At 51.8% G+C, this 23,812-nt stretch overlaps 2 protein-coding genes across 6 annotated transcripts in view; one reads left to right on the top strand and one right to left on the bottom strand.

The window, feature by feature from the left end:
- ADCK5 (aarF domain containing kinase 5) overlaps positions 1-13,550 on the top strand; it is a 28,226-nt gene extending 14,676 nt beyond the window's left edge. For all 3 annotated transcript variants that reach the window (XM_058176525.1, XM_058176524.1, XM_058176526.1), the window contains 8 exons: positions 661-792; positions 3,323-3,406; positions 3,967-4,048; positions 7,151-7,229; positions 8,067-8,158; positions 10,058-10,316; positions 11,686-11,802; positions 12,787-13,550. In XM_058176525.1, coding sequence (XP_058032508.1) covers positions 661-792; positions 3,323-3,406; positions 3,967-4,048; positions 7,151-7,229; positions 8,067-8,158; positions 10,058-10,316; positions 11,686-11,802; positions 12,787-12,901 — 960 coding nt within the window. In that variant the 3' untranslated portion in view covers positions 12,902-13,550. The remainder of the gene's footprint in view (positions 1-660; positions 793-3,322; positions 3,407-3,966; positions 4,049-7,150; positions 7,230-8,066; positions 8,159-10,057; positions 10,317-11,685; positions 11,803-12,786) is intronic.
- Positions 13,551-14,983: 1,433 nt separating this feature from the next.
- Positions 14,984-23,812, bottom strand: part of CPSF1 (cleavage and polyadenylation specific factor 1) — a 37,543-nt gene continuing 28,714 nt past the window's right edge. For all 3 annotated transcript variants that reach the window (XM_058176520.1, XM_058176521.1, XM_058176519.1), the window contains exons 29-38: positions 23,449-23,533; positions 21,834-21,975; positions 20,473-20,625; positions 19,321-19,497; positions 19,150-19,216; positions 18,822-18,869; positions 17,672-17,827; positions 16,860-16,989; positions 16,609-16,747; positions 14,984-15,213 (exon numbers count right to left, since the gene is read on the bottom strand). In XM_058176520.1, the coding sequence (XP_058032503.1) occupies positions 15,166-15,213; positions 16,609-16,747; positions 16,860-16,989; positions 17,672-17,827; positions 18,822-18,869; positions 19,150-19,216; positions 19,321-19,497; positions 20,473-20,625; positions 21,834-21,975; positions 23,449-23,533 (1,145 nt within the window). In that variant the 3' untranslated portion in view covers positions 14,984-15,165. The remainder of the gene's footprint in view (positions 15,214-16,608; positions 16,748-16,859; positions 16,990-17,671; positions 17,828-18,821; positions 18,870-19,149; positions 19,217-19,320; positions 19,498-20,472; positions 20,626-21,833; positions 21,976-23,448; positions 23,534-23,812) is intronic.

Below are 23,812 nucleotides of genomic sequence, written 5' to 3'. Positions count from 1 at the left end.
AAGGCTGGGCTCCGGTGGAAGCAGTAGAAGGGGGGGGGGATCTTGGTGGACGCATTGATGAGATTATGGGGAGATGCCCCCCCCTCGGCTTTGGAAAGGAACTCGAGGTGAAGTGAAGCCCCACTGAACCCCCCCGGTTCAGCCTGCTGCTCCTTGACGCATCCTCCAGTACTTGTGCACTGGAGACCTTTGCCAAAGGAATCATAGACTCCGAAGGCTGGAAGGGACCTTGGAGGTCTTTTAGCCCAGTGGTCTCCAACCTTGGTCCCTTTAAGACTTGTGGACTTCAACTCCCAGAGTTCCTCAGCCAGCTTTGCTGGCTGAGGGACTCTGGGAGTTGAAGTCCACAAGTCTTAAAGGGACCAAGGTTGGAGACCCCTGTTCTAGCCCAACCCCTTGGCAGAGCAGCCCCTCTCCTCACTGTCCTCCAAACCCCAAAGCCTGCTTGGATGCCAAAGCCTGCCTTACAGCCCAGGATCCTTGGCGGTTTTCAGAATGCGCCAGGAAGAGAAATGCTGCCCCCATGCCTTGCTTATGGGTCTCTAGGTGGTACCCAGCGTGCTTGGCACCCTAAATCCTACCTGCCGGGTATTCCTGCACAGGCCAGGCTGACTCCCCACCCCCCATTCCTGCCTTCTCTCCCCCCATCTCTCCTCCCAGGATCTGAAGGGCACCCTGGCCCAGGAACTGGACTTTGAGATCGAAGGCCACAACGGGGAGCGTTGCGCCCAGGAGCTGAAGCACTTCCGGTTCGTGGTGGTTCCTCGCGTCCACTGGGAGAAAAGCAGCAAGGTGGGTCCGGGGCCCCTGTTCTGTGTCTTTCCCCACTTCAGACCCACGAGCTGGCCTTCAGCCAGTGGATTCACAGCTCTTATCAGTCCTGGCAGAGAAATCGCAGCTGCCTGCCAAAGTTCAAACAAATGACTCACGTAGCAAGACTTTCAGCTCTTTTTGAAACGATTCAGCTAAACTTTTGCTTCCCGTGGAGTGAGAGCAGTCCCAAAGCTCCTTATATATCCTGTGGGGTGGGGCTCCTGCCCCACCCTTCCTTTTGATGATGCCGCCTCTCTAATCTTCTGAAGCGCGGGTCAAGCCAAGCTGGATTATTATTATCAGCTTGGTCTGAAGGCGTAGCCTGAGGAAGGGAGGAATCAGGGGATGACGGCCTCATTACGTCCTCCGACTGGTTTGGTTCTGGCTCCTGGAGCCAGGCCAAAGGAATCGGTGCTCCCGAGGTAAGCCTTACCGGCCCTTCCCACTCACTCTCGGAGTCACTTTCGGGCATGGGGCCAGGTTCGGGGGCTGGAGTCACAACAGGCCCCTCCGAAGAGGGCAAAGCAAAGAGCTCCATAGATATCTCCCATCTGATTATAATTTTTTTCATCGCCATCCATCCAAGGCTTTCCCTGGACGCTATCAGGATAAGAAGGGGTGGGGGGGAAAGTTAACATGAGGCAGTGGGCTGCTGCCGGTTCACACCGGTTTGGGAGAACCGGTAGCTAAGATTCTGCGCAGTTCGGTGAACCGGCGAATCCCACCACTGACTCGACCTGCCTCCGCTCGTTTTGGGGCTTATTTTCCAGCCTAAAAATGCCCTGAAAACGGGTCAAAAAACAGGCTGAAAAAACCAGGTGTGGGGCGGGGCCAGCCAGTGGTGGGACACTAAATGAATAGTGGGTTGCAAGCCAAGGACTTCCCTGGGAGTTTTAAGTGGATAATCCGTAGAAAGAAAAGAATTCCTGTGATTGGTTGTTATAGGAAGGGGAGGTTTGTGCGTGGCACACTCCGTGTCCTGTGTTCGCATCTCCTCCCACCTCCGCTGGGCAGAAGAAGTAGCTGAAAGGGGCCTTTTGGGTGGAAGGAGAGTTGCTTCCTTCCCTGCCTTACGGAACTTTCACACCCAAGACTTGGATCGCTCTGCGAAACGTTACCTACACTCTTGGCTTTGGCTCCTTTGGTTCCTTTCATCTTGGGAGGGAGCTCCCAGTGACCGGGGGGGGGGAGGAGTGGAAGGGGGGGGCAGGAGCAGGGACCATATAAGTCCAGTGTAAGGATTATGAATCCGTGGCCCACCAATGTACCACCGAGTCCGCTTTGATTGGGGAGTCCTGGGTGCTCCCTGAGCCGGCTGGTTTTTGCTGCGGATGTTTCATTACCAAGCTAGGTAACGTCTTCAGTGCTAGAAGGGAGGAGGGGTTGCAGAGGGGAGGAGGAGGAGGAGGAGGAGAAGGACTGTAGGATTGTTCTTGTTGCTCTCGGGAGTTTGGTTGTTTCATTGCCCACCTACATAATATCATCAGTGCTAGTAAGGAGTGCGGTTTGCACTTTCTAGCCCTGATGATGTTACCTGGTTTGGATCATGAAAGATCTGCAGGAAAACAACCAAGCTCAGAGGGCACCAAGGACTCCACCGTCCTCCCCCCACGTCCCCCCCGAGCCCCGCTCCCTTCTAGCACTGATGAAGTTATCTAGTTTGGCAATGAAATGCCTGCAAGAAAACCTCCAAACTCAGAAAGCGCCAAGGACTCCCTGGTCATTGTTTCTCCTCCTCCTCCTCCTCCTCTTCTGATCTTCCTTCCCTTCCCCCCCTCCTACTTTTCTATACTGCCACTCCTCCAAGGGAGTCGTAAGGGATTTTGCAACTAACAGACCATGGCCTGGAATGAAGTTGCATTGTGCAACCTTTTAAAGTTGTCCCTAAAAATCTTAAAACCTTGTTATCTCTCTCCAAATCCCAGTGGTTTCAACCCTTAAAATTCCTTTTGAGCAACTGAGTGTTAAAAGCTTCCTAAAAAAACCCCAAAACCCCAGGAATTTAGGACCTCTCTGGGAAGGCTGGAAACACCCCAATTTCAATCTCTTCCCCAAATCTCCCACGTGTATGACGGTTGGCATTTTTTTTTTGCAACAGTGGTAAAACAGCTGCCGGCACCGTTAAACGAACCCCTGGCTCCTGATGGCTAGAATTTTGCTGAAACACCAGAAGAAAATTCTCTTGTAGATTGCAGCCATGTGACCCTGGGACACTGCAAATGCAACTCGGTTGCTGAGTGGACCCAAACAGTTCAGAACCGGGTCATAAGTAATCCCCCCACCCCCCCCCAAAGTCCATCCATCAGAACTTCAAACAGACGCTAAGCAAGGGGCCGTTAAGGACTCCTTGTATTTCATACGGCTGTGGGGCTGCTTTGCAATTTGGGGCCCCGGGATTCGTGTGTGGTACTTATCGATGTGGTGACCGACTGCAGTCACAGAAGCTCTGGTGTGGCCCCTTGTGCGCGGGGCCTTTTCTAACCTCCCCTCTTTTTCTCTCTGGGCGTAGCGGGTCCTGACCGCCGATTTCTACGAGGCCTGCAAAATCAACGACCTGGAGGGGCTGCTGAGGCAGGGCCTGAACCCCAAGGATGTGAGTCTCCGGGGGAAGCCGGGGGCAGGGGGGGAGTGTGGAGAAGGGCAGAGAAGGTTGGGGGATCATCGTGGGTCCTGACTGCCATTGGGATGCTCATTGGGGATCATCATCAGCTCAGATGAGTCCTGCTTGTGCCGCTTCTCTCCTGGCTAGCACTGATGATGTTGCCTAGTTGGGTTATGAAACGTCTGCAAGAAAACCACCCAGCTCACAGAGCACCAAGGATCCCACAGGCCTCCTCCTTCTCCTTGCAAACTCCACCTCCTTCTAGCACTGATGATGTTACCTAGTTTTGTCATGAAACATCTGCAAGAAAACCACCCAGCTCAGAGAACACAAAGGACCCCACAACTGCCCTCTTCTTCCTCCCTCCCTCCTCCTCCTCCTCTCTGCACACCCCACTCCCTTCTATCACTGATGACGTGACTTAGTTGGGTCATGAAACGTCTGCAAGAAAGCGGCCAAGCTCAGAGAGCCCCGAGGACGCCCACTGCCTCTTCCGCCTTCGCCTTCTCCTTCCCCTCTCCGAGATCCCTTTCCTTCCTCTCTCCCGGCAGCCAGCAGAGAAACTGATCAAGATGTTTGCCGAGCAGATTTTCTTCACCGGATTCATCCACGCGGACCCCCACCCGGGAAACGGTAGGAGACACAGCCAAGGACCAAGGATTGATTTATTTTGAATAGAATAGAATAGAATAGAATAGAATTTTATTGGCCAAGTGTGATTGGACACACAAGGAATTTGTCTTGGTGCATATGCTCTCAGTGTACATAAAAGAAAAGATACCTTCATCAAGGTACAACATTTACAACACAATTGATGGTCAGTATATCAATATAAATCATAAGGATTGCCAGCAACAAGTTATAGTCATACAGTCATAAGTGGAAAGAGATTGGTGATGGGAACGATGAGAAAATTAATAGTAGTGCAGATTCAGTAAATAGTCTGACAGTGTTGATGGAATTATTTGTTTAGCAGAGTGATGGCCTTCGGGGAAAAACTGTTCTTGTGTCTAGTTGTTCTGGTGTGCAGTGCTCTATAGCGTCGTTTTGAGGGTAGGAGTTGAAACAGTTTATGTCCTGGATGTGAGGGATCTCTAAATATTTTCACGGCCCTCTTCTTGATTCGTGCAGTATACAGGTCCTCAATGGAAGGCAGGTTGGTAGCAATTATTTTTTCTGCAGTTCTAATTATCCTCTGAAGTCTGTGTTTTTCTTGTTGGGTTGCAGAACCGAACCAGACAGTTATAGAGGTGCAAATGACAGACTCAATAATTCCTCTGTAGAACTGAATCAGCAGCTCAGCATATTTTATTTTATTTTATTTTTTAGCATATTTTTTAGCATATTAATCGCATGTCATACGTGGACTCCCAATATAGAATAGAATAGAATAGAATAGAATTTTATTGGCCAAGTGTGATTGGACACACAAGGAATTTGTCTTGGTGCATATGCTCTCAGTGTACATAAAAGAAAAGATACGTTCATCAAGGTACAACATTTACAACACAATTGATGATCAATATATCAATATAAATCATAAGGATTGCCAGCAACAAGTTATAGTCATACAGTCATAAGTGGAAAGAGATGGGTGATGGGAACTATGAAACGATTAATAGTAGTGCAGATTCAGTAAATAGTCTGACAGTGTTGAGGGAATTATTTGTTTAGCAGAGTGATGGCCTTCGGGGAAAAACTGTTCTTGTGTCTAGTTGTTCTGGTGTGCAGTGCTCTATAGCGTCGTTTTGAGGGTAGGAGTTGAAACAGTTTATGTCCAGGATGCGAGGGATCTGCAAATATTTTCACGGCCCTCTTCTTGATTCGTGCAGTATACAGGTCCTCAATGGAAGGCAGGTTGGTAGCAATTATTTTTTCTGCAGTTCTAATTATTCCTTGAAGTCTGTGTTTTTCTTGTTGGGTTGCAGAACCGAACCAGACAGTTGTAGAAGTGCAAATGACAGACTCAATAATTCCTCTGTAGAACTGAATCAGCAGCTCAGCATATTTTATTTTATTTTATTTTATTTTTTAGCATATTTTTTAGCATATTAATCGCATGTCATACGTGGACTCCCAATATATGTTAGCATTTCACCTAGATTTTAAAAAATCACAATAAAATATGAACGTTATAAAGATGTATATTCAGATAACAATGCCCTAGGCCAGTGGTCTGCAAACTTGGCTCTTTTAAGACTTGTGGACTTCAACTCCCAGAGTTCCTCAGCCAGCAAAGCTGGGAGTTGAAGTCCACAAGTCTTAGAAGAGCCAAGTTTGCAGACCCCTGGCCTAGGCCGTCTAACCATTTATGAGCGTTGTTTATATAAAAAAAACCCAGATCCTGAACAAGTAGATGCCCTCATCTTATAGCAGGTCATGATGTGATTTACAGTTTGACGTTGGGATCCCACACTCGCACCAAGGTGGGGGGGGGGGATACTAGGCCCCTAAATTCATATTTAGAGCCAAGGAAACGAAGTACCAAAGATTGAATGGAAAGCTTTGGCTGCAGCAGTGGCGGCTCTGAGACCGAGTGGAGCTGGGAGCTGGTGACCCAGTTGGGGGAATCCACTCACTGGCAGGAATCTGATGGTGGTTTGGTGTGTGAATCTGGGGATTCCCTGGTAGAGACGCTTGTGCGAATGGGCCCGGCTGAATGCAGGAGCTCACCTTCCAATAAAGGAGGAGATTTGTAGCTGAGGGTTGAACTTTGGAGTCCTTGGTGCTCTCTGAGCTGGGTGGTAATGAATAGGGATGGGATGGAATAGGAATAGAATAAGAGGACAGGACAGGGGAAGGGACCTTGGAGGTCTTCTAGTCCAACCCCCTCTTCTCAGGCAGGAAACCTTCTTCCCATTTCTGACAAAGGGTTGTGGTTAATTATTCTAACTATCAAGATATCGACGCGAGCTGAAAACATTTCTGTTTCATCGCGCAGGACTGGCCCAATGGTTTTAAATGGGTTTTTTATTGGTTTTAAATGGTCCAGCCAACTTTGAATTTTTGCTTTTAAATTGGTTTTAACTTTTATATTGATTGTTTTATTTTGGCTGTAAACCGCCCTGAGTCCTTCGGGAGAAGGGCGGTATAGAAATTTAAATAATAAATAAATAAATAAAATAAATAAATAAGTTTCTCCTTAGTTTCAGGTTGCTTCTCTCCTTGATTAGTTTCCATCTGTTGCTTCTTGTCCTGCCTTCAGGGGCTTTGGAGAATACCTTGACCCCAGCCCCCCCCCCCTTCTTTGTGGAGATGTTTTCTTGTGAACGTTTCATTATCCAACTGGATAACATCATCAGTGCTAAAAGGAAGAGGGCTTCCCCCTCGTAGCATGGATGGTGTCGTCTAGTTGGGTCACGAAACGTCTGCAAGAAAACCGCCAAGCTCAGAGAGCAGCCGGGACCCCTCGCTCTGCCCAGGCAGATGGTGAGATTCCTCAAGACTGCAACCCCTCCCCCCACCCCCACCCCTCACTGCCTGAACCTCCAGTGAAGGGATGTCGGCCCCAGAGGACTGTCAATCAAAGAGAAAGAGAATGGTGGGAAGGGAAGGGATGGAGAATTCTACGGGAGACCCTGCATGGACCTGGCTCCCTCTGAAGAGCCCAGGGGGATGGGGAGCCAGGCCCAAAGGAGGGTGGGCTTTCAAGGGCATTTCCTGGGGTGGGTGGGTGGGAGATGGTTCCTCCCCTGGCAGTTGCTCTTACCCTCCTCCCCCGTTCCTGCCTTGCAGTGCTGGTGCAGAAGGGCCCGGATGGGAAAGCGCAGCTGGTTCTCCTGGATCATGGCCTCTACGAGGTCCTTCGTGAGAAGTAAGCGGGGGGGAGGGGAGGTGTCCGGGCGGGAGGAGGATCCCCTTTGGGAGACAAGCACCCCTCCCCCACCCCCAGGGGCAGCCTCTTGCTCAGTGACCAGCAGCTACAGGTACTCCTCGGCGTACAACTGTTCACTTAGTGACCGTTTGAAGTAACAACGGCGCGGAGAAAAGGGAGTTACGCCCGTTTTTCACACCTTAACGACCATTTCCGCATCCCTGTGGATATGGAAATGGTCATAAGTGATCACGCGACCACTTCACACAATCAAAATTCAGGTGCTCGGCAACTCATACTTACGACGGTCGCAGCGTCCCAGGGTCACGCGATCCCCTTTGGCGACCTGATGAGCAAAGTTAATGTGGAAGACAGATTTGCTTAGCAGCCGGTCTACTAACTTACTAACTGGCATGGTTCACTTAGTAACTGTGGCAAGAAAAACGGGCCAAAACTCACCTAAAAATGGTCTTACTTAGTGCCAGAAATTTTGGGCTCAATTGTGGTGGTAAGTCGAGGACTACCTGTACTTAGCCTGCCTGCCAGGATGCCTCCCATCCACCTGGGAGTGGCGACTTCCTGCCGGCTCCCCTAATGACTTGGGCCCTTGGAGGAAGTGGTGGCTCTTCACGACACAGGGTTGCCATTGCTAAGGAGTGTGATCGCATGACGTCCTACTGTAAGGTTGTATCCTTTAGCGGACATTCCACTCCCGGTGGCCGTCGTAACTCGAGGACTACCTCCGGTGGCTGCCTCCTGGGCCAAGTGAGGCTCTGCAGCTGCATTCCCCCCCCCCGCTTCCCTCCCTGCTGACGGCTCCTCTCTGCCCTCCCCCAGGGACCGAGAAGCTCTGTGTAAGCTCTGGCGCGCCATTATCCTGCGGGACAACGCCTCCATGCAGCTCTACTCCAAGCAGCTGGGTGTAAAAGGTGAGGAAGGACCTTGAGCCGTGTTGCAACTGGGATTTGCTGCAGTTGGTTGAGTAACTGGAGTTGGCTGGATCCACACAGAAACCTTCCCCCAGCCCGGCCCCGTTACGACTCAGATCAAGCTGCTCTCCAGCCACATGTCCCAGATTCGGATTAATATCAGCGTTCCAGAAAACCCCCTCAACTCCAAGTAAAGACTCCGAAGCGAGCATCTTTCAAAGTTCTATTTACTAGGATAGGTAAACTGGCACATCTGGGGAAACCCGAATCTGAGAGGTCCGCGTTTTCCCCCAGGAAATCAAACACTCCCCCCCCCCAAAACCATCCCCTGACTCCTCAGTCGTTCACATGCTCCAATCGCCAACCGTCCCATCTCGAGAAAGCACTCCGGCCACTCCTTCTCCAGAGGCAGGATCGGCCTGACCTTGACCAACCGGAAGAATGCTATGAAGTCTAAGAACAAACCGACTAAGGCCGTGGTGTGGCTCAGGCTGTAAGATAGCCTGTTATTAAAACACAGCTGCCTGCAATTACTGCAGGTTCTAGTCCCACCGGGCCCAAGGTTGACTCAGCCTTCCATCCTTTATAAGGTAGGTAAAATGAGGACCCAGATTGTTGGGGGGGCAATAAGTTGACTTTGTATATAAATATACAAATAGAATGAGACTATTGCCTTACACACTGTAAGCCGCCCTGAGTCTTCGGAGAAGGGCGGGATATAAATGTAAATTAAAAATTAAAAAAAACCCCTCTACTAAATCCTCCCTCCTACTTTCCCACACACTGGAAAGTGTCAGCGTGGAAGCCTCTGGCCTGGTTTGCTTCCACCTCTCTAGGAACGTCGTTTCCCCTTTTCTCAACTCCCATTTTTCTGGCTGAATCGGGAGGGATACAGGCAGCCTCCCTGCTGAGTTGGCCGCCCTGCTTGCAACTCAGAGGAGTAGATTGGTAGCTCAGGGCTGACATGAGGGGCCCTTGGTGCCCTCTGAGCTTGGTGGTTTTCTTGCAGACGTTGCCTGACCCAACCCGGGAACATCAGCACCGCTAGAAGGGAAGGAAGGGGGTTTGCAGAGAGGAGGAGTATTGTGGGATCCTTGGTGCTCTCTGAGCTGGGTTGTTTTCTTGCAGACGTTGCATGACCCAACTAGGTAACATTATCAATACTAGTAATGAATGGAGTTTCTTCTCAGAGCACATTGATGGTGTTACCTGGTTTGGCAATAAAACAACTGCAAGAAAACAACCTAGTTCAGAGACAAGTGGGAGGGAGGGAAGGAAGGAAGGAAGGAAATAATTGATAATGTTCCCTGGTTGGGTAATGAAACATCTACAACAGTGGTTCCCAACCTTTTCTTGTTTGAGGCACCCTTGGAAAGCCTTTCAAAAGTTCCCGGCACCCTTATAAGGAAATAGATATTTAAAATCTCCGTAGCTCAAAAGTTCCCGGCACCCTCAAAAGATCTCACGGCACCCCTTAGTGCCGCGGCACACTGGTTGGGAACCACTGATCTACAAGAAAACCACCAAGCTTGGAGAGCACCAGTGAGAGGGAGGGAGGGAGGGAAGGAAGGAAGGACACACACTGATGATGTTCCCTAGCTGGGTCATGAAACGTCTGCAAGAAAACCACCCAGCTCAGAGAGCACCAAGGACCCCACAGAACTCTTCCTCCCCCTCCTTCCCCCTCCTTCTCAACTCTCCCTTCTAGCACTGATGATGTAACCTAGTTGGGTCATGAAACATCTACAAGAAAACCACCCAGCTCAGAGAGCACCAAGAACTCCTCGCTTGCAACTGGATTTCCAATTGCCCCTCATTTCATTTCTGGCCTGGTGTGTGTGTGGGTGGGTGGGTCTCGGTTCCTGACTGCCCCTTTCTCTCCCCCCCCCCACCTTCCAGCCCAGGATTACTTCCTCTTCTGCGAGATCCTGCTACAGCGGCCCATCAACATGGCGGAGCTGGCGCTTTCGAATGTGCTGACCCAAGAGGAGACCGCTTACATGCGTGACATGTCTAAGCACCGCTTCGACTGCATCATGCGGGTGCTGAGGGACCTGCCCCGCTCCATGCTGCTGGTCTTCCGGAACATCAACACTGTGCGTGGCATCAACGTGGCGCTGGGGGCCCCCGTGGACCGCTACTACATCATGGCCAGGAGGTGTGTGAGCCATAAGCGGTGGGCAAAGCTGCGTTTCTCAAATCTTGGCGCCTTGAAGATGGCTGGACTTCAACTCCCAGAATTCCCCAGCTGACTATTTTTACCACTTTGCTGAAGTCAACATACATTACACCTCCCACATTCCCACTCTCCCTTAAGAAAGTCGCAAAAAATGCGATCAAGTACTCCGGGCACATCTGTTCTTGTTCTGAACGTTCGTAAGCCCTCGCTGGTTGGGGAATCCTGGGAGATGAAGTCCAGCCATCTTAAAAAGCCTCCCCAAAGTTGAGAAATATTTTTCCATAGTTTTGCATTTGAAAGGATCCTTACTACCAGCAGGTGAGACGTCAACCGTTCCTCTCTTGGTGAAGTGGCTTCTGGGACAGATTCAAGATCGTAAAATAGAATTACAAGTAGTCCTCAACTTTTGATGGGCCGCTTAGAGATAATTCAAAGTTACGACAGAATCCTCAAAAGCTACTTGGGACCTGGTTTGGAAGTACCAATGTCCGACCTTCTCCCTCCCCTTATGGTCATGTGATCCCATTTTGGGTGCTCGGGCCCTTGACCTGCATTTACGGCTGTTTGCAGGGTCCCACAATCACCTGACACCGATTTACAACACGTTTGCTACAAACCGGCAAACTTACTTCCGGTTTCGTCAAACCTGCCCCATAGCAAACCATGCGTTTGTTGAACGACCCACAGCAAAAGCTGCTGCAAAAGTTAGCCAAAACAGGTCTGTTCTGACCCACTCTACAGCCGTCACAACCACAATTGTGGGGTTTAATTACGGTCATAACTCGAGGACTGTCCATACCCAGAAGGCATTTCATCAATCCAATACCAGCTTGGGAAAAGTGACACATTGGACAAGGTTAGCGGAGATTGGACAAACATGGCGACTTTAAGACCTGTGGACTTCCATTCCCAGAATCCCCCAGCCAGCCATGCATCACCACGGAGGGGGAAGCCAGGGTTGAAATCCGCTCTTATCTCAAAGGATAGAAGGGGCTACTACCCCTTGCAGGAGTTATGGGCAAAGAGGCCAAAGAAAACTCTGACACTGCCCACAGAACAGAATAACAGAATTGGAAGGGACCCTGGAGGTCTTCTAGTCCACCCCCCTGCTCAAGCAGGACACCCTATATGCAATTTCAAACAAGTGACTGTCCAGTCTCCTCTTAAAAGCCTCCATTGATGGAGCACCCACCACTTCTGGTGGCAACCCTGCTACAGGTGCAGGGCTCCTGTCTATGAGGAGGTAGGAAGCCGGCTGGGTCAGGGACGAGGGTCTCCTGGCCTTGTGCCCTCAGTGCCAGCCACACCAAGAGTATCCATCCGTCCGTCTGTCTGTCTGTCTCCCCAGTGCGGTGAAATGCTGGAGCCGCACAGTCAGCCAGCGATCCGGTATGTTGGCCAACTTCTTCCTCATCCGTTGGATCCGGGCTTTTTGGGACAGCCTTGTGTTCGAGCTCACTCTCAGGTAAGGGTAAAAGTACAGGTAGCCCTCGACTTACGACCGTAACGGAGCCTGCCAGTTAACAGCCCTATCCTACGAATCGTGAAACGAGTCACCAAATAACCGGATCTGATTTTGCGACGTTTTTCACAGCCATCACTAAGTGAACCTGTGTTGCTGGCTGGGGATCGCTTTTGACCGTCTCTGGCAAAAAGTGTCATAAATTGCAACCAGGGGTAGCATGGCTGCCCAAACGTGGCCCCTTTAAGACCGGTGGACTTCAGCTCCCAGAATTCCCCAGCCAGCGCACGCACGAGTCACCCCAAACAGTGAGATGGGGGGTATGTAAGTTTAATAAATAAAAATTAAATTAAATTAAAAATGAGGACGGTTGCCCAGTGCTTGAAAATGCCGTCGTGACCATGGTGGCGAGGAGAAAAATGAGGCCTTCGGTATAGTTAGTCCTCAACTTACAACTGGAACAGAACCCAACATTTCTGTGCCTAAGGGGAACATGGGCTAAGTGACTTTTGCCCCGTGTTACAGCCTTTCTTGCCACTGTTGTTAAGTGAATCACTGCATTAGTCACACTGCAATTAAGTGAATTTGGCTTCCGCCATTGACTTTGCTCGCCTGAAGGTCACAAAAGGGAATCACGTGACCCCGGGACGCTGCCATTGTCATAAATACGAGACAAGTTGCCAAGGGTCTGAATTCTGATCATGCGACAATGCAACGGTCATAAGCGTGAAAAGCGGTCGCAAGTCACTTTTTCCAGTAACGTCGTAACTTTGGACTACGCAAACCGCCAAGAGCTACTAATCCTGGATTGTAAGTGCTTTTCCGGTCTGTCGTAGCTTTGAATTGTCACTGAGTGGTCGTAAGTGGAGGACTAGCTGTACTTCTGCATGTGCCAAAGTGGAGGTGGTTCCCCCACCTTTTAACCTCCCTCTTCCCTCCCAAAGCATCACCCACCCACCTGATGCTCTCTTGTGTCCCCCTCCCCAGGGTCCAGGTCACCTCCATGAAGCTGACCACCTCCTTGATCCAATTCCTGGTTTATGTCGGCTTCCTGAAGCCCAGCGAAGAGCAGGAGGGACTCTACCAGCTCCTGCACGCCTGAGCGAAGGGCCCAGCAGATGCCCGGGTGCCCAGGCGGGCAAGCACAGAGACGGCCGTCATGCCCGCAGTCGGTGGGCATCCCAAACCGGGACGTGCGAGGAAGCCCCCTCCTCTTTCTGGAGCAGAGCCTGATCGATGGGCGGTTTTTTAATTAGTTCAGAAAAACTTGAATAAGGGGCAACTCGCCTTATTTAACTTAAAATAACTCAGTGAGCCAGAAATGATGCTGTTTAAGCAATTGGGGGTCAGGTGGGGTGGGGGGGTGTCTCTTTTCTTTCCTCTTCACCCAAATCCACGTGGAAGGGGGGATTTCTCTGGAGCCCACAGCCCATTTTGTTCTGCGTTTAAAGGATGGCAGGAGGCAGTTGGTGGGCTATAAACATGGGACTCTGGGGCTCTTGGAGGGCCGGTGGACAGGGAGCAAAGTACCCAACGAGGCCCTTCCAGGGGGGGATTGTTGGGGGATAAACCCTGTTGCCCCCACAACTACCTGGAGGGCTGACACTGGATCAACTCTGTACTTAGCTAGGTTCCTGAGTCCCACAAGGCCCAGGAAAGATTCCTCTTGTAGCTGGGATCAAACAAATGCTTAAAAGCTCTTCTTTGCCTGCTGTCCTGCAACTGCCAATAAAGGAGAATATTTATAGCTCGGGGATGAACTGTGGGGTCCTTGGTGGTCTCCTTGCAGGTGTTTCATTATCCATGTAGGCAATGTGTCATCAGTGCTAGAAGGGAATAGGGGGCGCAGGGCTTTCTGGGGTCCTTGGTGCTTTCTGAGCCTGGTGGTTTCTTTGCAGGCGTTTCATTACCCAACTAGGTAACATCATCAGGGCTACTAAGGAGTGGGGTTTGCACTTTCTAGCACTGATGATGTGTTACTTAATTTGGGTGATGAAATGCCTGCAAGGAAGCAACCAGACTCGGAGAGCACCCAGAATCTCTCACGTCCTCCCAACTCTTTTGCCTCTGTGTTTTTTGGACAAATGATGGGAGCCAAAGCAGACACTGCCTCCCCCTCCCCCCCCAGAGACCCACTGCACAGAGGGGCTGCCCTTCCCCAAGGAACCTGCAACATTGGCCCCACCTGGCAATTCCAGGCCTCAGCCTGGTTTATGGGACGGGCTTCAAGCTGAGCCAAAGGTGCCAATCCAATTGTGGCTTCTGCAGGGGGTCAGATCCTGTAGGGTGAGGGCAGGTGGGCCATGGATGTGGCTGCCCCCAGACCCCCGTCCTCGCCCAACGACAAGGAATTTCTTTCATCCCAACAGCCGCTCTGGAAAAAAAAAAAGAGACCAAGAGCCATTGCCTGGCCTGGCCAAAAAAGTAGCGTGCCAGGCACTGGCTGCATCCTTGCTCTACTTGCAGCCGTTTCTCTTGGCTCCTGGGGGAACTTTCTGGAAAGAAGGGCCTGCCACGCCCACTCTTTGAGAGACCAGAGCCCTTGCTCCGACCCCCCCCCTTTGTGACCCCTTAAAGGGCAGCCTGTTCCACATTTGGCCCCCTTCCGTGGGGCACCTCAATAGGATAAGTGGAGTGGCCAACCTTGGCTCCTTTAAGACCTGTGCACTTCAACTCCCAGAATTCCCCAGCCCTCAACTGCTGTGTTCCAAATGAAAAATTCCATTCTAGGATGACGGGAAAGAAAACCAGAAGCTGGAGATTTGGGTTCTGGTTGTCTCAAAGGTGCTTTCCCCCCCCCCCTTCATTTTTTGTCCATGAAGAGGTTTTGCTTCTCGTCCAAGAAGCTTCTCCAGTTCTGGATGAATATACAAAGATTATAAATTCCTTCTGTTCCCCACCCGTCGGAAGCGAGGAAGCTTCTTGGATGAGAAGTGAAACGTCTTCAAGGAAAAGCAAAATCAAGTTTTCTTTTGAGAAAAAGCACCTTTGGGGCAGAGTCGAGACTGTTTCCTTCCTGGAACTGCAACCATTTCTTCCTCAAGGGCAGATTTAGTTCTGGGGGTGGGGGTCCCAGTTACTCCCCCCCCCTCCCCCAGCCACAAACTGGCCTGCCCCTGCAGTATTCACGGGGAGGGGGGGGGCCCTCCTGCAATTGCTTCACCCCACAAACAGCACACCAGTCGACACCACTTTGTTGTTTCTTTACAAATCCTGGAACATTTTATACAAATCTTACATTTATAGTTTGGTTTTTTTTTTTTTATCAAAAACAAAATACCAAGACAACAAGCAATGCAGCAACTTGGGGAGAAGGAGGGGGACCTCGAACTGCCTCCATTGCATCAAAGAGAGGATCCCCACTCCCTAGAAATGGGCGGTCACTCGATCGATCTCCAGGAGATCTTCCAGGATCTGTGGGAGGGGGGGAAAAAGAAGAGGAGATGGGAACATAAAGAAGCCAGGAAGGGGGGAAGCTGAGCTTAGGGTAAGAGATGCCCCTTGTAGAGAGAGAGAGAGAAAGTGGGGGTCCCCCCCCCAGCTCTTCCCAGGGACAGGGCGTGGCCACCTTATCCCAGGAATTCAGACGACTTGCTGCAGGAGAACTTCATGCAAGGTGACTACAATTGAGCCCGAAATTTATGTTGTTGAGTGGGGCCCCATTTTACAACCTTTCTTGCCATGGTTGTTAAGTGAATCTGGCTTCCCCCTTGATTTTGCCCATCAAAAGGTCGCCAGAGGGGATCACGTGACCCCAGGACTCAATACGAGTCGGTTGCCACAGCGTCTGAATTTTGAGCACGTGAACTGGGGAGGCGGCAACGGTCGCAAGTGTGAAAAATGGCCAGAAGTCACTTTTTTTCAGTGCCGTTGTAACTTTGAACGGTCACTAAATGAGCTGTTGCAAGTGGAGGACGTGCCTGCATCGGTAGAACCATGGATTTCTTCTTCCACAATCGCTCAGCTTCAATTTTGCAAATGGCGATATTTCGTTCGCTTTTCCAGCAGTTTCTCCCCAGTTCGTGGATGAGCCGATATTACTGCTCTGTCAATGAACCAGATGTCCATGGAGACCCTCCGTCCTCCAGGTCAGGGTTGTCCCAAAGGGGCTTTTTTCCAAGAGGCAAGTGGACTGTCTGGTTCTTCTTTGAAGACGTTTCCCTTCTCATCCCAGAAGCTTCTTCAGCTCTGACTGGATGGTGGAGAACGGAGGGATTGAGACTCCTTGCAGGCAGCATTCTGGCCAGTTGCATCTTTTAGAGGGTCGTTGAGGCCGCCTGGAGATTTGTCCTCAGGGTGGGGAAATCTGCACCACTCAGGTGACCCTGATGACAGATCTACCTCCAGGTGACCTTAACGACTCTCTTAAAAAGGATGCAAATGACCAGCTTTCTGCCAGGAATATAAATCTTTCCGTTCCCCACCATCCACTCAGAGCTGAAGAAGCTTCCGGGATGAGAAGAGAAACGTCTTCAAAGAAAAACCAGAAAGTCCAGTTGCCTCCTGAAAAAAGCCCCTTTGGGTCAATGAACCAGACTTCTTTCCCACAATGTCAGGTGTCTGTCTGGATCCCAAAGTGCCACAGGATCTTGACCTGTTCGTTTTCAAGACCTTTGTCCATTTCAAGAATTATATTCCAGAGATATAATTGTGGCTTGTTATCTTGTGCTGAGTTGTCCTGCAGCGATTTGGCTGTGGCGAGTTGTCCCGGTCCGGCTGTGTTTCATCCAACTTCCCCCTCCCAAGATGGGGGTCCTCCTTCCCTCCCCCCACCCCACCCCACCCCCAAGGCCTGCCCCTGTTGCTCACAATGTCCGGTGTGGTGCCGATTTTCTTGGCCAGCTCGCTGCGCTCCATAGTACTCAAGTAGAGGTAGCGGTTGAGCAGCTCCCCGTCCAGGATGTTACGGACGGCATTCTGCAGGATGCGTCGGTCCACGTGCAGCATCCTAGACGGAGGATGGACAGCGGGAGGTGACGTGGCCGGGATCCAAGGATGCCCAACCCGCCCCCACTATTCCCTTCAGGGCCTGGCTCCTGCCCTTCCACCCCTGGGAGTACCTGAAGGCCCGGGGGTTGAGGCCAGCGTGGTGGGGCAGCATGGAGGTGAGGGCGTTCTGCAACATCAGGAGCCGCCGGTAGGTCTTCTCCTGCATGGGCAGCAGCAGCCCGATGCCTCCGTCCAGAGTGGCTGCGGAAGGAAGAGCACACCCGTCCGGGTAATCCTTGATTGATGGCCTGTCACTTAGCAACCGTTTGGGAGTTACCATGGATCCAAAAACGGGCTTGCGACTTGGAATCTTAAGTTCCAACGTTCGGCCCTCCTCACCGTGGAAATCCATGGGGGCTCCGCAGCCAGACTGCATCTGCAGCCATTTACAGGGCCCTGCAGTCATGTGATTAGGATCCCTTCCAACTCTCTTTCTATTCTATTCCTATTCCTATTTCTATTCTATTATTCTTATTTTCTATTCTTGATGTTTTTCCCAGAAACTGGCGTTTGTTCCTGGTTTCTGGCCAAAAAGCCCGCCCCGCAACAAACAAAGGGTTCCCTTAACAGCAGCATCCTCGGCTTTGTGACCGTCACATTCACTTAACCACTGCAAAAAATCTTGTAAAATCAAGGACAGTCCCGTGGTGACCCGTTTTACAATTGTCATGACTTAGTGACCGAAAATTCGTCCTAAATTAGAGCCATTAAGCACTGGACTTAATGCAGATACCAATCAAGGAGAATCTCTGCTGCCCAGGGTTGAAATGAGGGGTCCTTGGTGCTCTCTGAGCCTGGTGCTTTCCTTGTAGACATTTCATTGCCCAACTAGGTAACATCATCCGTGCTAGTAAGGAGTGGGACACGACACCCCCTTGCTCACCAAACCAGGTGATGTGCTTGTTCTCCCAGGCGTTGGTCTTCTTAGCCAGCCCTTCCAGGGCTCCCCGGCAGGGCGTCCTCCAGAAAGCGTTGACGTGGGCGCCCACGTGGAAGTCCGCTCGGCGGAGGAGCCTCATCCCGCCAAAGCTCTCCTTCGCTGCAGGGGAAGCAAAAGGCCCCGGGGGGCTGCTGGGAGGGAGGGAACTAGGAGGGGTGGCTACCTTCCCTCTTTGTTTCAACTTGTCATTAAATGGGGGGAAGGATGTTGACTACGGATGGGTTAATTTAGAGAAACTCCCCTGGAGCTTGGGAGACTCTGGAAACCGTTCAAGGTCAGATCAGCAGGTGTGCAGAAGGCGGCAGGTGGTTCCCATAACAAAGAGAGCTTGTTTATATGACCTCGGTGGAGGCCTGAGGGTGGGGGCAGGGCTGGGAAATTCATCCTTTAATACTGTGAACTGCTGCCTTTGAAGTTCAGAGTTCAGTTTTACCTCACCATTCCTATGCGATATATTCAATAAACAGGAAGCTTTTTGGAATTGAAATGATCCTTTTATGTGGATGCTCAAACTGGATGCTGACGGGAGGAGCCCCCCTCCCCAAATGCTCCCCCTCCCAGTCCCTGCTGGCGGGAAGCTTCAGCATCCTTCCGCCAATCGCTGGCAGACAAGAAGCAAAAGTGGCCCAAAGTTGGTTTTTCCAAAAGGCAATTCAACTTTCTCGATTTTTTTTTCCTTTGAAAACATTTCGCTTCTCATCCAAGAAGCTTCTTCAGTTCTGATTGGTGGGGAACGAAAAAATTTATATTCTTTCTTTGTTTTATTCTCCTCAACCCAGATGGCTGCAAAGAATATAAATCCTTCCATTCCCCACCGGTCAGTTAGAACCAAAGAAGCTTCTTGGATGAAAAGCGAAAAGTTTGCAAGGGAAAAAAATATATCAAGATTTAAGTCCAACTGCCTTTTGCAAAGAGAACCTTTGGGACAAGCCTGACCTGGATGATGGAGAATAACTTTAGACACAAATGAAACTGACCCAAATCTCCCTAAAACAGAGACGGATCTCAGCCCATCTCTCTTCCCCCAGAGTCAGGGGGAGAGGCAGATGGACGATGAATTTCATGAATAATACATTCCTTTGCTTCTTCTCACCTTCAGGCAGGTACATGTAGACCAGGAGGTTCCGGTCCCTGTCGGAAACTACAAAAGAAAAGTCACTTTTTTCCAGTGCCGTCGTAGCTCTGAATGGTCACTAAATGAACCATTATCAGTTGAGGACCAGTTGCTATCTTCCTGGGATTGCACAGCTCCCTGGTGAATCCAGTCATTCCTTACAGATCGATCCCTGCTCCAAAGCCCCTTCTTCATTCTTTGCCACCCCAATATCCCTTGGCCACCATCGGGGTGCAGAGCGAACCACGCCCCGCCGAACCGAGCCCAGCCCCCATCCTTTTCCCAAGTTCCCCCCTCTGGGACGCACCAAGGAATCCCAGCTGTGCGTTGTCCACCATGAAGTCCACGCTGTAGACCTCCAGGGGCTTGGCGTCCTGTGGGCAAGAGAGAAGTGGGGAGATCAGCAGAGGCCCAGGACGTGGGCTGGAGGGTGGGTGTGTGCGCAGACAGTCCTCCCCGCCGTCCTCGGGGCCCCCACCCGGCTGACGAGCGAGAGGGTCTTGCTCTCCTCCTGGTAGCGCAGCAGCGAGATGCTCTTCATGACGTCGGCAGCCAAGATGAAGTTCTTGACGCTGATCATCTGGTGGATGTAGAGCTGGGTGTCGATGAAGGCCATCCCGGTCAGGTCGTTGTCCTTCAGGCTCCAGAGGAAAATCTGCACCAGGGGAGAAGCGGGTGGGTGGGCAGGCCAGCCCTGGCTCTCTAGAATCCACAGACACACACAGGACCCCCTGTTCCATCATCCTTGGCCCCCAGAGTCAACATCTCTCCCCTTCCGGCCCCCAGCGGGATCCCCACCTCCCACACGGGCTGGGCTCACCTATTCATTCTTCCTTAGGATTAACTGTACGGACTGCCCCATTTTACCATCAGGTAACTCTGGATGGTTTACAACACAGGGAGTCCTCGACTTACAACCGTTCGTTTAGTGACCGTTCGAGGTGACAACGGCACTGAAAAAAGGGACCTGCGACTGGTTTTCACCCTCTAGGACCCTTGCGGCATCCCCAGGGTCACGTGATCAAAATCCAAACGCTTGGCAACTGGCCGGGACTCAGGGCGGTTGCAGTGTCCTGTGTGTGTGTGTGTGATGTGATCCCCTTTTGCGACCTTCTGATAGCCAAAGTCAACAGGGAAGCCAGATTCACTTAACAATCGTGTGACTAACTTAACAACTGCTGTGATTCACTTAACGTCTTTGGCTAGAAAGGTCATAAAATGAGGTAAGCCTCACTTAACAACAGGCATCGGTACGAACGACCCCCAACATCTGTAACAGGCCCTCCTCCGCCATCCCTTTGTCGCCCCAGTTCCCAAAGTCCCAGAGCTGGGAGGTTTTCTTGCAGACGTTTCATGACCCAACTAGGCGCCATCATCAGTGCTGGAAGGAAGGGGGGTTTGTAGAGGGGAAGAGGAGGAGGACTGAGGGGTCCCTGGGGCTCTCTGAGCTTGGTGGTTTTCTTGCAGATGTTTTCATCACCCAACCAGGTAAAAAAAAAAACCTTCTCTTCTAGCACTGATGATGTTACCTAGTTGGGTAGGGAAACGTCTACACGAAGCCCACCAAGTCCTAGCCGGGAAGAAGCAGCTGCATGGCCTCCGCCTCCTTCTGGGTCCCTGAGCGACTGACCTTCTGGCCGATGGCCGACACCAGGTAGCCGTTGCAGTGGCAGAGGGCAGTGACCGGCCCCTTCTGCTCCTTCTCGTACAGGACCTTGAACTTGTTCTTGGTCAGGGGCTGGCCCGGCTCAGGAACAACCTCGATGATGTCCATGATCAGGATCTGCACGAAGAGGGTCAATGTGGGAGGAGGAGGAATCAGAATCAGAAGAGAGCTGGAAGGGACCTCGGAGGTCTTCTAGTCCAACCCCCGGCTCTAACAGGCGACCCCGTATCTGTGACAGCGAATGCAGGTGGCACGCAGCGCCCTCCCTGTGGGCAGAGGAGCTGTCGCCCCAGTTCAGCTCCGCCATGCATGCACATGCACCTCCCACCACCAGGGGGTCTTCAGGCCTCTGCTGCACATGGGCGAGGGGAGGGGCTGCGTGTGCATGCACGGGGGGGGGGGAGGGCGCATCCAGGGGGGCCATGCACGCATTGCATTTTGGGAATTCCTGCATTCCCACATGCAATATGTGTGCTTTGGGCACTCAATCCGGGAAAGGTCAGCCATCCCTGCGTGATCCCCTCCACAAACTCCCTCATTCACTGGCCGAACCTCCGGAGTGTGTGGGACACACACACACACCCACTGGGGATTGGAGCAGGGAGCAGAGTTGTGACAGGCAGGGAAGAAAAGCGGCACAGAGCAGCGAGGGAGGGTGCGTGTATTGTGTGTGTGTGTGTTGTGTCTTGCCCGCTCTCACAGCAGCCGGGGCCTTCTTATCTGCTCCCGAACACGGAGGAATGTATGCCTCCCGGCCCCAGCCCTGGCTCCATGCCCAGACAAGCTGCAGAGGAGGGGGCACCTCCCGGCCCCAGTCCTGGCTCCATGCCCAGACAAGCTGCAGAGGAGGGGGCACCTCCCGGCCCCAGTCCTGGCTCCATGCCCAGACAAGCTGCAGAGGAGGGGGCACCTCCCGGCCCCAGCCCTGGCTCCATGCCCAGGCAAACGGAGCAGCTAGACCCCTCCCCCTCCTCCACAGCATGTGAGCCTGAGGAAGGTCAATTACCAACAGCTGCTGATTGGAGTGACCCTCGCGTCAGAAGACTTGATAGACGGAGGCAACAGAAGGAAGGGAGGGGCAGGCCTGGATAAGTGCTGAGTCATGGAGCCACACCCCATGGCCTATATAAAGGACCTGCTTTCTGGCAGTCTCTGAGTCAGGCAAAGTCGAACTTATCTTGCTGAAGTCACTTTCTGGTCTCCTGCCTGCCCTGAGGACTTTGCTAGGACTTTGGGCAGGGCTGCAGAGGCAAGCCTGATTCGGATTTCCCTGACCCGGCCGTCAGCGGAGGAGTGGGACGCGACAGTGTGTGTGTGTGTCTCACCCGTCCCCTGCAGGTGACTTCTTCTCCCTGCATCAGGCAAGTCCCGACTGCGATGTAGCCCTTGAGGCCGGAGACCGTTTCCTCGCTCTTCAGGGAGACCGTCTTCATGCAGGTCACGTGCTCCCACTCCTCCAGGTCGATCCTGCAGAGCAGAGGAGGGGCAGGATGGGATGGGGGAGGGGGGGGGCTTACGACCACAACCGAGCCCAAAATGCCTGTTGCTAAGCGAGAAATTTATTAAGCGAGTTTTGTCCCCTTTTGTGACCTTTCTTGCCACAGTCGCTAAGTGAATCGCCGCAGCTGTTAAGTCAGTAACCCGGTCGTTAAGTGAATCCTGCTTCCCCCATTTGAGACTACTCGTCAGAAGGTCGCAAAAGGGGATAGATAACATGACCCCGGGACACTATGACCGTCATAAATATGAGTCAGTTGCTGAGTGTCTGAATTTTGATCACACGACCACAGAGTCCGACTGTGGAGGAGGGAGAGGGGAACATAACATAGTTAGATGTGGGGGGGAGGGTTGTAGTTAAAACAAAATAGTTTCCTGTGAGAACCAAGGTCATTCCAACAGGTGACCAGACAGCACCTTGATTGGACAATGTGACTGACTGTTTGGGGAAAGGGGGAACTTCCACTTTTTAATCGGGTGAAAACCGCGGGAACCATCATGCCCGTCGGAGCCTGAATCTGCTGGGAAAGATGAGCTGGAACCTGAGTGGACAGAGACGGAGGGGGAGGAAAATGGGGAAGGGCGGGGCCTTTCAGGACTGGAAGGGCTTGTCGACAGGGAGGAGGAACAGAGGCAGGATGAACATGAGAGACCGAGCTCAGGCAAGGAGCAAGGACCACCCCCTCCTGATCTGAGAGCATGGAGAGTGGAGAGAAGGCGGGAACAACACAGGCCGACCCGACGACTCGCCCATCTTCACAAGGCACACCTGGGGAATGAGACTTAAGGAGATCCTGTGGGGAGGGGCATTTGTCAGGAACAAACGCTGAGTTCCTGAAGTGTGGAGTGCAGACGTTTGAACTTCCCAAGAGTCCTTGCATTCTTCCTGGCTTTCTGGACTAATTACTGGATCCTTTGTTTCCTGAACGCCTTGCTTTGCCCTGCTGGATTTATTGTTGTGCGGCCTTGGTGGACACAGCGCTGGGCTGGACTATTTGCAGCCAGAGGCTCCTTGAGGTGTGGTGGGAGTTGACATCACTTTGCTCTGGGACTGGCCAGAAATGTGGGAGTGTTTGGAGGGAAATTTGGAGCAATAAAGGGGCAGTTTGACCTGCCAGCTGCCTGTGTTATCTCTCTGCTGTGCCCCAGATCATCACAGGAACCTTCAGAGTCGGTTTTCACCAGTTTGTGCCAATATGGTATCTCCAATAAAATTGTTCTTTGAGGGACTTGCTTGCTATGGAGTTATTACTTGGGACCCTGACCATGAGCCTCTGATCTCTACAACCCAAAAAAAGGGATTGGGGGGGAGAGGGCTGGACCAGATGGGGCAATGGCCTGATCCTACCTTTGGGGCTCTGTCAATGGAACGCCCCCTTCCTCCCTCCCCATGAAAGCTTCCCAGAGTTAAACCCCAAGGATTCCCGTCTCCCCTCTTCTCACCTGGTGTTGGGGATGGTCTCCCAGCTGACCGGCGAGATCAGCTGAATAGAAAAGGCTTCCTGCAGGGGGTGCATGTAGCGGTCATCTGCGGAAGAGAAGAAAGAGGACTGTTCAGCATTTGGCCCCCACTTCAAGAGAGAGGTGGGGGATGGGGGGAGATGGAGTTCCAGAGCTGGATACCAATGAAGGGGCAGAAATGTAGCTCAGGGTTGAAATGAGGGGCTCTGTGAGCTTGGAGGTTTTCTTGCAGAGTTTTCATTAACCAACTAGGGAACATCATCAGTGCAAGAAGGGAGTGGGGTTTCTGGGGAAGGAGAGGAGGAGGAGGAGGAGAAAAAGATGACTGTGAGGTCCTTTGGGTTCT

The sequence above is a fragment of the Ahaetulla prasina genome, chromosome 3, assembly GCF_028640845.1.
Source record: "Ahaetulla prasina isolate Xishuangbanna chromosome 3, ASM2864084v1, whole genome shotgun sequence".
Classification (NCBI taxonomy): Eukaryota; Metazoa; Chordata; class Lepidosauria; order Squamata; family Colubridae; genus Ahaetulla; species Ahaetulla prasina.
This window is presented reverse-complemented; position numbering and strand designations above follow the sequence as displayed.